We start from the raw sequence: 14,477 nt of genomic DNA, 5'->3' as shown, positions 1-14,477 counted from the left end.
GAATGAAACAGAATGACCTCAGGGATCTACGTTGTCAAATAGCCACAAGTATATTGTGGTACAAATGCAAGTTCAGCGCAGTAAAAAGGCACAAACTTATCAGCTGCGGTATTAGCACTATAATAAAGATAGTTCACAGGTATGTATAAAAGGTTTAGCATTAGGCCGAGGTGCCGCTAACAGACCTCAAAGCATGCTTTTCAGAAACAAATGCTCATTGCATTAATTTGCTTAGAAGCTGCAGCGGCTGGTAGAACATTGCATATCCCACGATCCCAGGATCACACAGTAGGAAGCAATCAATCTTACTTTCAAGGTCATAAAACAGCTTGTGGGTGCTGCGGAAAGGCAACGAATGCACAATCATTTTATAATTCGGCATATTAATTTACAAAGCCTGATCTACTTAGGGTTTCAGAAAACCCATGGCGGTTTACATATCTGCCTGGGAAGAAGGTCGAAGAGTTCCTAATGTGCAACATTACCACAGTAAATTGTTCTTGGTTCAAGGCTCAGACAGTGTCATGGTAGAAGACTTTCTCCTGAGAACGTAGATGAGATGACCGGGGCAGTTGAATAAAGATCTGCTGGTCATCGCAAATGTTCAATATGTGGGAATTGGGCGTTGGATTGGGACGTCACAATGGGAAACTAGGGGTGGTGTGGTAAGGTTTGCGGGACCCAATCATAGAAGGCAATATGTGCCCTTCTATAGGGGTAAGATATGATTTCACCAATCAGCTTTTCAGGGGGAGACGAGATTGATGCCAATTAGATTTCAATGAAGCTTTTGTTTTTGTGGTGTACCTTTCAAATGCCTTTGACAGCGCATTTCATGCAGTTCTGTTCACATTCTGTTTGAATTTCACTTTCCCAGCTACGACTTGGCCCAGATTAAAGTTGCGTTACTTCTTGCCTGGTGTACACTCCTTTTTGGCTAATTTATTTACTGGTGAGTTCCGAGACAACCCCCATAACAATATTATGTTAAAGCCTGCAGGGAATAAGGGTGTGAGGTTGCGTCCCACCTTCATGGTTCTTTTTTACTCAGGAGGGCCACCGTAACCTGCTGTTGGGCTAGGCCATGCCCACTTCTTCCTTTTCACTGCCTGCAACACCCGCAGGGCCGAAGCCCGTTACGCGAGAGCAGGGTGAGTGGCCTCCAGACCAGGTGAAGAGTCTAGATTTTGGGCCCAGGCTTTGGACTCCACTTAACATTGTAATCTAGGAACCGTAACAGGAAGAGCTCCATGAGGTGAGAGTGAAGAGAGTTGTGTCGTAGTGACTGCTGTTTTTGAGCTCACTGTGTGAGCTACATTGAATACTTCTCACATAGGTGTCTAGTTTCTCTCCACCTGCTCATAACCCTGATTTTTTTCCCCCACTCCATATAGCCCATTTCACGGTAATCAGGCAAGCCTGTGCAGAGCCCAAATGTAAGATGCTAACCGCGAGACGCAAATTGAGAATTTGCCCCTCTCGCCACGTCCTGGAGTGTGATATTGACACGGACACTGTCCCTGTAGGAAAAGTTTGCAGCCCTACTACATTCTCGGGTGAAGCCCGTTTCCTAATCAAGGAAATACACCAGTTTCTGTGATTTAATCAAGAGGTTTTGGGGTGGGAGGGGGGAAAAAAATCAAACCCGGTAGTCACTACAGTGGAGATCCAAACAACAGCCTGGGGGCCCGATGGTGAATGCCCTGAAGAAAATCTTGGAACCAAAAACCAAGAAAAACTAAAGAAGCTCTGTTGATCACCCTAGGACCCTATACCTGCTCTGACAATGAGGGAGAAAGACACCTGCAGCAGACATTGAACTTTGTTAACTACTCTGGTTGAACTTGAACTCTCCCCCCGTAGGATAACCGCTCTGTCCCCTTCCCGGTCCCCACTAATATGCCTATTCTCCAACCCATACCAGTGCTCGCCAGTTCTGGGTTGGCTCCACGACCAGCACCAGGGGTGGCAGTTGCCAGTCCAGCCTCCCCTACTAGCCATTACCCTTCTTGAACCGGGGGGCTGCCATCTAATAACACTCTTAAGAGCAACTGCTTGGTCCCAGAGTCTCTGGATGTGACTACTCCAACCCAAATGGTCAACTTCCCCCATTTATTCTGTGAGAAAGCCAGCCCCCGTGGTGCCTGAAGATAAGTCCTCCCTTACTAGTAGTACTTGGAGTGAGAACATGAACATGTGCTCAGAGAGCAGCTCTTTTCTCCGTTTAACTGCATTAAGGGGCCCCAATCAAACTATTCAATATACTGCTCCCAATCCTGACCTTTTTCTTCAGGAGGATCGCCTTGCTCAGAGATGTAACTTTAAAAAAGTGCCCTCTGAACATGCAGACATCATAAGGCTGTTACTGGCTCCGATAGAAGACCAAGGGAGGTGAGGATGGGGGCCCATGGGGGGCTGTAAAACTGGCCCATTGGATGTAAAGGGGTTTTACAATCCACCCCGGAATGCCTGGAGAAGATAACCATACGCGATACACTGCTCCCTGAAGAAAAGGCTGATTCTCCGCACATCTGTAAATGTGAGACAATCTCAGGCCCCTATTCACTGTGAGACCAATATGCATAATCCTGAGTCACAGCCCCAAGATGAGCAAGTTGCCCATCAGAAAATACCTTGCGAAGCCAACGCGGTCCCCAATTCTAACATTATGAACACTGCAGGGGAGAATTGGGGCGCAAACATAGTGGGAACCCAGGGCCTCAGTTTGGTTAAAAACTGAGTACACAAGACTCAAGGAGATCCACAGTATTCCTTCATGGGGTTCAGAGATTGCCCCCTAACCAGCGAGAATCAAGGGAAGCACTCTTAAATAAATGCTTGCAATGGCTTCGCACTGTAAGGGGCTGTACTTGTGTGTCCAGGGAAGCCATAGCGAACTGTTATAGAGCGCAAAATGAGGTTGATCATTCCTGTGACTCCGTCACACTGGAATTTTGGGATCCCAGAATGGCCAATGGTGTTTTGGGTAGAGTTGGGAATCCTGACAGGACTGTAAATAGTAGGATTACAATCAATACTTACCCTTATCTGAAATCTGTCGGCCAACTTGGAAACCTCTCCCACAGCTCTGCCTTATCTGGTGTGAATGTAACACCACTGGGGCCAAGATTAAATGGTAACCACTGTGGTTCTAAACCTAAGGGATCTAGAATTGTCTTGTGAAACTAAAAAAAGGGGATCCCCTCACTATTGTGCACCATAGTGATAACTAGGTCCCAAAATCTTGGCTATATCGATTTCTTTGGTTTTTTTTCGCTTTTCCTTGAATACAATGTATTGTTGAATTAAAGTAATTGTCGTATGGCGTGTAGGGAAGCTCCTCAATACTCCCACTAGAAAAAAATACAACCCACTAGAGGAAAACGCCCAGCACACCTCTTGCAAGGAGAACATGTTTTTATTCTCGTAAAAACAAGCACACCATAGCAAAGAACTCTGCTGCCACGGTGCGCTCTGACAAAACCAACAATGACAGCAGCTTATAAGAGCAAAAGGCGTCATAACTGACGCACATCACATAGGGAACAAATCCATGTAGCTGGTTGGCAGGACCCGATACATAGGCGGCCTGCTCCATATGGGATGCCAGGTAAATGGTCCTAGCTTCTCTGGCCCATCTTCTTCCACATGGGGCTCTTCTCTCCGCATCGTCAGGTGTCGGGCTCGATAATTAGCAATTAAGTGTACAACTCATAACAGTCCCTAGCAGAGGCCTGATGTGCACCAAGTACTGTAGACTTGGGCTCAGAGGCTACATTCAAGGACATCTTATCTCAGTAAACCCCACCTTGATGCCAGAGGCGTCTGCGAGTTTCAGGCCTTCTCACCCAGAGCGCTAAATTGGTTACTTTCCCTCCCTGGCACCTCGCAGCACAAATCACAGGGGCCATCAATATTTTGTTTGTGATCTTGGTGAGGAATGGGTGCTCGAACAGCTTTATTGTCTGGGGTCTTGGGCTGGCTGGTGCTCTGGAATGTTGGGGTCTTGGGATGGGAGCATCTGGTCATTATAACTTAGATTTAGGGCCAGACTGGGTCAGGGGCTCGTGCCCCCCTTCTCGTGGGATGACTGCTTGCTGAGTTCTCAGCCCCCTCATGGCCTTGCAGGGCGAATTCTTTCTAGGTTACCTGTATTGACGATATGAGACAATGAGAGGCTTATGGATCTGTGTGAACCTAGCCTATTCCTCTCACAACCCAGTCTGTGTTCGTGCCTACTGTCCTGGCTGCAATGCAGACCCAGGCCTCGATTCAAAGATGGCTGCGGTTTTCGAAAAAAGTTTTTTTTTTGCACGTCTAGTGCATTCTACATCTATTCTCGCTATATCTTATTCCCAAACACAGCTCCTACCGATCTTTGCTGCACTCGAAACCTCTTGGGGGCCTGGGACGATCGCCCCTGCTTCCCAACAGGTGCTAGGATGTACTTTGATGGCCTGACTAATATCATGTTAAAGATAACGGCTCTAAGACCGAGTAGTACCGACATGTCAGTGCATATCCAAAATAAAAGTAATGTAGTGGATACCAAACATACAGCAGTGCTGTGTTACCTGCTAGTTCAATCGTTCGCTCTACCACTTGCAAACAGCATAATTCGAAAAACTCATATTGCATCACCAAACACTTATATATGCTCTCCAATAACCTCATTTGGCGTGAGAAGCATGACCGGAACTACACTGATTAAGGGTAACGTAGTCCATGAATTGGCTCGTGCTCAATTAATCAGTGTATAGGGCGAGCCCGTATCAAACAACACCGTAGATAGATTTAAAAAAAGTCCATATATTGACTTGTGTATAATTATTATGGCTGAACAGCTCGATATATTCACCAACAATATCTCCTAAACCTTAGAGGTATCCGAATACGCACAAGATGGCCGCCATGAACTGGCATAGTGATTTGAGATCAACTCAAATGCGACTACCAAATCCCCGGGAAATGTAGTTCATGATCGCCATACCAGCTATGTTGCTTTGCGGATAATAGGTATGTTAGAAAAAGAACTGTTTATGGGAGGTAAACAACTGCCGGAACGGCTAAATAAATCGGAAGCTGTGCAGTGAAGCAGCAGTGTCAAGAAATAGAACCAAACAGTTCACACAAATGATGAAGTCAAAAGTTCTCCCTAATGTATCTATAAGTCCTGGCAAAGTATACCACTGTTAGAAAAGTCTTAACTTCACCCGGGAAAAGACTGGACAGTGAAAAGAGAATGTGTCATGTATACGACAGATGCTCACATTTTATCAACATTTCACAAGAGGCATTTTTCATGTACAGCAGCATATTCTTAATATTAGCTCATACATAATATTGAGCATGCCCAACTCCATTGGTCGAGAGGCATTATGTACAGCGAAAATTATTTTTAGCTTGCACATGAAGACGAGCATTCCCATCTCCATTAGTCTCAGAAATACAATACAATTTCACAATCTTGACAGAAAACTATTGCAAAATTAACAAAAAATACCCAAATATATTGAAATATATATTAACTATTTGTATAGTAGCAGTGCCCAACAAGGCATGAAAACAAGAGCACTCCTGTAGGGGCACTCAAGATAAGGAGGAACAAGGTCATAACGTGCAGATGATGCTGTAAGTGGACTTGTTCAGGACATGGAATCCTCCCTCTACTGAATACGAGGCACTTTGAGATGAGACGTAAGCAGCCGTGCCCCTGAGAACTAGGGCAGAGGTATGTATAGGTTCATTAGAACCCTCGGAGCACAGCCGGGGTAAGAGGTCAATCTGTTCTGTAGATCTGCCAGGCACCTCAGCTGGACTGCTGATGGGAAGCTGCTAAAGCAAGCCCTCAGGATTGGTCCTGGTATTAAGCTGTAGTTGACCCATGTGCTTAGGTGCCCTCTCGATGATTGGGGTAAGCGCCCAAATACGAGGGTTCAAAGAACCTCTCCTAGGCTAATGAGTTGCAAAGAGCGAGTCACCCTGCTGGGGTGCCCTTGAAAACAAGGGGAGCATGCTCACCATTCTGTCTAAAACAATGAATTCCTGGGCAGAATTCCAGCTGAACGCTTCTTCCCATTGGCACAACCTGGAAGAGAGAATGGAAAGCCACTGCATCATAGAGAGTAAAGTTGGGCCAAAAATATTCTAGGCCCAAGCAATGCAAACACAGTGGACGTGGGTTAGGCCCTGCATACACTTAAGTCACTACTCACACAGCATCTAAACCTCGTACGGGGCATAGACATGAGGGAGAAAAAAAAGTTCTTTATTGTAAGTGCTTCAAAGATCTGCGTGGTTGATCACTGATGATCCATGAGTGGTTTGGGTCCATGACAATGCGCAAGGTGTTTGTGCACGTGCTTCGGCACCCTCTCTTTTTGATGATCTGAAATGTTGCTTTGCAACATGCTCGCCTTTTGTCCCCTTCCTTTCCCTGGTGAAGACATACCGTACATATGGAGGAAAGAGGATGGGACGCAAGTATATAAACGTTTCCACTTACTATTTACTTATGCCAGACTTTCATGAACAAGACCAATGCCGCAACCAACAGTGAGAGTATCATTTGGGGGGTGAGGGTATGGGGGAGGTATGAGCAGAGTGTCTAGATATTAAGAACAAGCACTTTAATCCCTGCACCTACCAAAATGAAATTTTAACTGTGAAAAAGATAAGCAATGCAAATATCAGCTACTTACCTTCATTGACGTGTTGTATAAAGAGATGTAGTTAGTGAACAGGTCCAGGTAACGAGTGGTAAATACAATGGCAAAAAGGATCTGACTTTTCCCAGAGATTCCTGCAGGGGGTTAAAAATAAATGCAAAGGAATGACCGATTGAGTTTGGCCGGTTGCATGGACTGCATAATGTATGCAAACATTTGATTTTTTCAAGGACACAGTAATGATTGCATGAGACCAACTTTGCAGTTGAAAAGTGTAGACAAAAACTGCATTAAATCAAAATGCGACAGGATAGACACAGTGAGCATCAGTTAGGAAAAAGCACGTTAAATCCTAAAATCAAACTACACTACATAAACACACAAACATGCTATACGAGTCCCATACCCCTTGCCCTCCCAAAGTAGCTCTTCAACTTCATACCTCCCTCCAAGGTTTCCCTCTAACACACAAAGCAGTATTACGGACCGTCCATACTGCAAAACATAATTTGCTGAATGGTTTTCAATATGGATTTAAGCAGACCTTCAAGCAAAATGGATAATGTATATGCTTACCTTCTGAACTTTCTGCTGTGTTTCACACTATGGATGATCGGGTTCACAATCGCACACTGTAGAGTAGTCCTAAACTGGTTCTCTTCCTTTTAAGATAGCAATCATTTATGAAAATTGAGACCCTCTAGCTCCTCTCCCTCCACTTAATTGTGCCAAGGCTCTACTATATTTTCCAGTCCTTTAATCTCTGGAAGCGATTATATTGAAAGACAACCACAGTACCTACCAAATGTGCAGTTGGCACGCCATTCTATCAGAAAGACAAATCTGTGTAGGCTACTGCTCTGCCTCATAATAATGGAGGACCTCCTTTTTTCCGAAACATAAATAACTCCAAGATGAAATATATTAAATGACTCATCTACATGATCAAAAATTATCCAATCCTAGTTTGACCCCCCTCCCCCGAGGCATTACACTTCTTCCCAACTAAATATTTGAGCTTCAGCATGTACTTCCATCTGTCTCTTCATCCACTCATCTAGACGGCCACCTCCTTTCAACGCTACCTTTTGAAAAAGATTAAACCCCCTTATCCTGTGCATGAGTGGTTGCACCTATACATTAGCGCACCTAGAGAAATTAAATGCACTACTCAAATTCTCTAGTCTGCCACCCTGTTTTCCACAGAGCAGTTTAGCGTGTTGATTGGGCTAAGAAATTGGACCAGGTTACCCTGCCATTTCATCAAATTGCTTTAGCTTCCCCTAATAAATGCAGCCTGCACTTTAAAGCCTTTAAGGTTGTTCAAACCCTTTTTCATAAGACACTATTTGGTGATGGGCTCGAGAGTTTCAAGCAGCAATTCTCATTACACTGGACATTATTAATGAAAATGTGATTGAAGACTATGCAACATGCTTTATATTTCTTCCCAATCCTCTCACCAATAATCTGGAGGAGACATCCAGAAATATTCAAAAGATTGTGGGACCTGCTCCCATTTCTTAAAGCCCTGCAGATTCACCTCGGTCACCCACCTCACCTCCTATCTCAACAATCTTGCAGTTTCACTGAACAGACTTCACTCAAATGTTCTCGTCTTCTCTGCCATTACACTATACTTTATAGTGTTGGGACTGTTCCAGAACACTGTTTGGAAAGCACACTGCTTTCACCGCTTGTCAAGGTCTGCACTATATAAATAATCTAAAGTCGATATATAACACTATTATAGTACCGTACACGTATGCTTATTTGAAGATTGACCATTATCTCTATGGGTACAATAGATAAGAATATTACCCTATATAATAAATGGTCTGTAGGGTATGAATGCATGACTTTACATGGCTATCAATACCAGTTGAAAAGCTGGTTGAAAAAGAAATTGCAAGTGTTCAGCCAGGAGTGTCATCTTGTTGAACTGGCTACTAACAGCAATAGTGGGCTGTTTTGTCAATATCGGATGGCACATACATCTTTGCCTAAATATATAATGGCATATCCAAACCCTTAAATCTTCAGAACTTATCTAAAGATGAAGTTCAACCACTGTGAAACACTCGAGATTCAAGGGGCGAGACTTGGGATAAGTCGTTTAGAAAAAATGTGCCGTCTATATGGACCCTTGCGGACCTCCAGCATTTCAAGATACATCGTTTTACAACGGCACATGAGATATTAAACAGTTGCCTTGTGGTTTCTGCCACCTTACCAATATCCTCAAACAGATATTTCAAGGGATATAGGGATGCTGGGATCGACGCAATTTCCTCCAGGAGTTCAGCAACTCCCCCCATCCCCCGCCAGAATTCCATGACTAAAGGACATGCCCAGTACATGTGGTAGGAATCTGCATTTGCTGCATTACATTTCAGGCATTTCCCCCGTACAGCCCTCCACCAATTTGGTTAATTTAGCCAGAGTATAGTGCAGTTGATTCAATATTTAAAATTGTATCAGTCATAGCCCCGAGTTCATGGACACATTTTTAGTGAGTTGGCAGCAGCGGAGCCACAAGGCTCCGTCTATCTCAATGCCCATATCCCGTTCCCAAACCCATTTGATGGTGTTGCGTGAGGTGGAGTGTGCTTGTACTAGAGAGTATAACATGGAGACCCCCTCTCCTCTGCCCCCCCTCCCCTATCAGTCACCATGGCTCTTTGACATTCATTGGTTGGAGGTTCCAAGGGAAATGACGGCCATCCTGCAGCAAATGCAGCCTTCATTTGGTGAAATTGAAAGCGTTTCAGTTGCCCATCTCCGACCGTCTCAACAAAGTGTGATGATTTGCAGGCTGGGAATAAGAAAGGGTGATTAAAGAGGGAGGGCGGATCTGGTCGTTTCCAGGGAGACAATGCTTCTTGTGATATGTTACCTACATTTAGGGCCTGTTTTCTAAACCAGCGGGGAATGCTCTGTTTTGTTTTGTGTTCGTTGCCAGGAGACGACCCAGCTGGCTGAGGACGAATCTGGCCGTTATGAATGGGCTTACCAAAAGGAGAAAAGCCAGAAAAACACTTGTTTAGTTTTTAGAAAGCGCTGTTGCGCTAGATGAGTTGTTTTCGTTGTGTGAGGCTGAAGAGTCACTTTAAATCAATAAAAGAAGGAAGTCTGCCGGACGAGCACTGAAATCCAGCACGAGCCCGACGGCCGTATCTGTAACGACCAGGCAGTTTTGTTTTTCGAGTATCGGCGTGAGTGAGGTCGCCCCTGGATTGAAGGAGGAAGTGAGGAGGCAGGACGAGACTCCAACGTTGGGAGTCTCGCCGAAGACACGAATTGCCTCAATCTCCAAAGAAGGAAAAAAAGGGAGGAGTTAGACGTCGGAGCTGTGGGAGGGGCTGAATGAGCGGCGTATTATGTTAGAATGCGCAGACGAGCCCCAACAGCTTATCGCCGGCTACATGCATCGCGGAGGATGAAAGCTGATCAGAATACGATGGAACCGAGTGCGGAGGTCCTATAAGACAAAGTTGTCAAGTAAGCGGGTAAAATCCCAGTTGCCCAATGAACGTTATTCTATGAGCCAAGAAAGAGAGAGAGAAGAGGAGCATTCTAAATAGAGAGAGAGGGAGGAAGGACCCGTTACGAACGGACATTTTGGCCAGCATGATTATACCTTCCAGGGGTATTCACGCCCAGCAAAGGCCAAGACAGTCACGTTGCCAAGAGGTGAGACATAAGAATTTGTAAAGAACTTAGGAAGTTAAAATGAACAAGAGTTATATGGCAGTAATCAGATAGGAAGGAACACAGTCTATTCACTGCATTGCACTGACCAGCAGAACTGTTCAAGGAGTGCTGACATCTTTTCAAAATAGTGGACCAAGTTTGTTTATTGGTTAAGAAGGAAAGCCCGCTTATGACTTTGGCCAAGACTGTCATCTCTTAGGAGAACCATCACCTGGACACTTATATCTAGGAAGTGGGAAAGGCAGTGTTCTTCTGGAAAGAGACTACAGCTACAAGTATCCTTTTTCTTGGGAAAATTCGTTGAGAACCTTTGTTAAATTATTAAAGTTATATTTTACATTCTGACCGTGTGTGTGAACTCTTAATTCTACAAAGTGACATTTTTGGTGGCAGCGGTGGGATTGCAGAGAACACCATGGAGGACTTAATTAAGACTCTAAGTGAAGGCCAACACCTGTTACAGCAAGCGTTACAACTGCAAAGCCAGCAGGCTCAGGCCGATAGGCAGGCTTTTCAACAGGCTTTACAAGTACAGCAGGCCCAACTCTTAGAAGCTACCGCCTTACGGAATCACCCACAAGTTCCAACTTCAGACTTGCAGAAATATGCTCTGGGCGAGGACCCTGCTCATTTTTTTGTTAATTTTGAGCGGGGGCTAGGAATGCTCAGTGGGCCCCCGAGAGGTGGTGCCACTACACTGCCCCCTTGATGGCGGGTGAAATGCAGAGCGCCTACCAAGCCGCTAATCCTACAGGAGAGACGGGTTACACAGACATGAAGAGGGTAGTCCTCGAGAGGTTGGGGCACGACAAAGAAGCCTACAGGTTAAAGTTTAGAGAAATCAAATTACTCCCCGAGGAAACTCCACGACGGCTGTACTATCGGGTGAAAGAAATGGGTGATATGTGGCTTCAAACAGTTACGGCAACTACTCAGGAGATGGCTGAGAAAATTATACTTGAACAATTTTTTGAGTCACTTCCCTTACCAGTACAACGTTGGGTTAGGCAACATCACCAACCCACGTTGACAGAAGCAGTTAACATCGCCTCTGCTTACCAGAAGGCCGGTCAAGGTCGCCTGTTAACATATACAACAGTTTCAAGGGGTAGCAAAACTCCATCGTCCTCTTCAGGAAGACCTCTGAGCAACCAGAGATGGCCGAACTCCATGTTGAGGAAGTCCGAATGGGAGAATGTCAGAGCTCGGCCTAGTAGTGAAGGCCCTCCCACTGCTAGACAACCCTCAATGCCCTCAAGAGGCCCACAGTGTTTTGAGTGTGGCGAGTGGGGCCACCTAGGGAGGTTGTGCCATAAGAAGAGCAAACCAGAACCCATGGATGTGGGAACGTTCGAGGTGTGGAGAGAGGGCAGTAATCCGGACTATGACCACTTGGTGAAGTCTCCTTACCTTTACACCTGTGAAGCGGAAGTCAACAGCAAACCAACCATGGCCATGATTGACTCCGGGAGTCTTCAAACCGCTGTAACCTCCGATCCGGTAGGTGGAATTGTCGACTTTAACAAAGATATACCCATTAGGTGTGTACATGGGGACATAAAAAACTACCCTACGAAAGAGGTTAAGATAAAAGTAGCTGGAGAACAGATCGGGATAAGGGCTGCAGTAATGCCCATTCCACCTGAACCGTTGTTAGTAGGATCAGATGTCCCCAACTTTTCAAATCTTTTGAAGAGGGTCGAGGAGAGCTGGTTGGAAAGTGCCCCATTTAATAACGAAGAGATAAGAAGCCCAAATAACAAAGAAAGGAAGAGCAGAGCAGAAGAGGAGAATAAAACAAGAATGGGGAGAAAGACACATCCTACCTATAGCTGTAGACTGGAAAATTGATGAAGGGGGTGACAGCTTCCGAATGGCACAGGAGCTAGATCCTCTCCTTCAAAATGCTAGAATTGCTGCTAAGGACAAAACCACGCATGATGGAACCCACTTTATTCAGGAGAGGGGCTTATAAAATCGAATAACAAGAGGCTCTGGGGAAACTCTGATCCATCAGTTAGTGGTACCCAGTAAATTCTATAAAGCTGTCTTAGAGGTAGCACACTTACAGCTAGGAGAAGGACATTTGGGAACAGAAAAGACAACAAAAAGTTTTAGCCAGATTTTATTGGCCGGAGTTTATGCTCAAGTGGCTAGGTTTTGTAAGGTGTGTGAAGAATGTCAGGGGAAAAACAGGGCAAATATAACAAAGGCACCCTTACAACCCATGCCGTTAGTACTTGAGCCATTCCATCGTATTGGGATGGACATTGTGGGACCATTGGATCCCTCCAGCCGAGGGCATTAAGTATATTCTTGTTGTAGTGGATTATGCGACTCGCTATCCCGAAGCATTCCCTTTGAGAAATACTAATTCACAACAAATTTACGATGCCTTGATAACTTTTATGAGTCGGGTTGGCATTCCTAAGGAAGTGGTGACGGACCGTGGATCCAACTTCATGTCTAACGTCATAAAGCAAGTGTGTGAGACCTTAAAAATTAGCCATTCGAAGACGGCGGTTTATCATCCCCAGACTGATGGTCTTGTCGAGCGCTATAATCAGACCATTAAACAAATGCTAAGGAAGACCACTTCTCCGAATGAACAGAACTGGGACAGGATGCTGCCTTGGATATTGCTGACCTTACGTAATACTCCACAATCATCAACAGTATTCTCTCCCTTTGAACTCCTTTTTGGGAGGCCAGTGAGCACATTGTTGGATGTATTGAAGGAAAGCTGGGAAGAGCAACCTTCGGAGGAGATTTCTCTCACAGAGTATGCCTGTCAGTTGAAAGAAAGGGTGGAGAAATTACAGTCGGTCGCTACTGAAAATCTACGTCAAGCTCAAGTGAGACAGGAGCAGTATTAAAACCAAAAGAGCAGAATGAGAGGTTTCAAGGTCGGAGACCAGGTGTTAGTAATGTTACCGTTGTCAGAAAATAAGATGTTAGCCACCTGGAGAGGCCCATATTTGGTAGAGAAAGTGTTGGGCCCGGTTACATATACAGTAAGACAATCAGAAAAAGTTTCCTTTACAGACATATCATGTGAATCTTTTGAAGGAGTGGGTGAAACCGGCTGACACGATGGCTAGGATTGACAATCAAGAAATACAAGCTGAGCTTTTCCCACAATCAAATGAGTCTTGGGGAAAGAAAGTCCAAATGTAAATCCAAGCATCTCGCCTTCAAGGCGTCCTGAGTTGAATCAGTTAGTAGGAACATTTTAGAAGATGTTTTCCTCCATCCCAGGAAAGACCAACCTCACTATCCACAGTATAACAACAACTCCAGGGGTTAACGTGAGATTGCACCCCTACAGAATTCCAGAATCCAGGATTCAAGCAATAAATCAAGAAGTTAAAGAAATGCTTCATCTAGGTGTAATAGAACCATCTCACAGTGACTGGTGTTCTCCGGTAGTTCTAGTTCCAAAACCGGATGGAACCACTCGCTTCTGTATGGACTTCAGGAGGTTAAATGAAATCTCCAAGTTCGACGCATATCCTATGCCAAGGATAGAGGACTTATTGAACAATCTTGGGAAGGTGAAATTCTTAAGGACGATAGACTTAACGAAAGGATATTGGCAGATTCCCCTACGGCCAGAAGACAAGGAAAAACGGCCTTTGCCACACCCATGGGACTGATCAGTTTACAATCCTCCCATTTGGCCTTCATGGAGCCCCAGCAACCTTCCAAAGACTGATGAATCATCTAAACAAAGGTCATGAGAAATATATGGGAGCTTACTTGGATGATATTATTGTATACAGACACTCATGGGAAGAACATCTAACTCACTTGGAAGCTGTTTTCATTACAACAAGCTGGCTTGCACGTTAATCCAAAGAAAACATTTCTGGCATATTCCCATACAAAGTACCTTGGGTATTTTGTAGGTCAAGGGGAGATCAGGCCGCAAGAGGAGAAATTGTCGGCAATATGAAAATTACAATTTCCCAGAACTGCTAGACAAGTCTGAGCCTTCTTAGGTTTTATAGGCTACTATCATAGATTTATTCCCAATTTCTCGACGTTGGCAGCTCCCTTAACGGAACTACTAAAGAAGTCTGCTCCATCAAAGAA

At 44.8% G+C, this 14,477-nt stretch overlaps 1 protein-coding gene across 1 annotated transcript in view; it reads right to left on the bottom strand.

Moving 5' to 3' along the window:
- The window catches only part of KDELR1 (KDEL endoplasmic reticulum protein retention receptor 1), a 154,811-nt gene that overhangs the window by 82,473 nt on the left and 57,861 nt on the right, over positions 1-14,477 (bottom strand). The window contains exon 2 of the mRNA XM_069637339.1: positions 6,702-6,802. Coding sequence (XP_069493440.1) covers positions 6,702-6,802 — 101 coding nt within the window. The remainder of the gene's footprint in view (positions 1-6,701; positions 6,803-14,477) is intronic.

Source organism: Ambystoma mexicanum, chromosome 1q, assembly GCF_040938575.1.
Source record: "Ambystoma mexicanum isolate Mex_15411 chromosome 1q, UKY_AmexF1_1, whole genome shotgun sequence".
In the NCBI taxonomy this organism is placed as follows: domain Eukaryota; kingdom Metazoa; phylum Chordata; class Amphibia; order Caudata; family Ambystomatidae; genus Ambystoma; species Ambystoma mexicanum.
The sequence above is the reverse complement of the archived record's forward strand: the minus strand, read 5'-3'. Positions and strand labels throughout refer to the sequence as shown.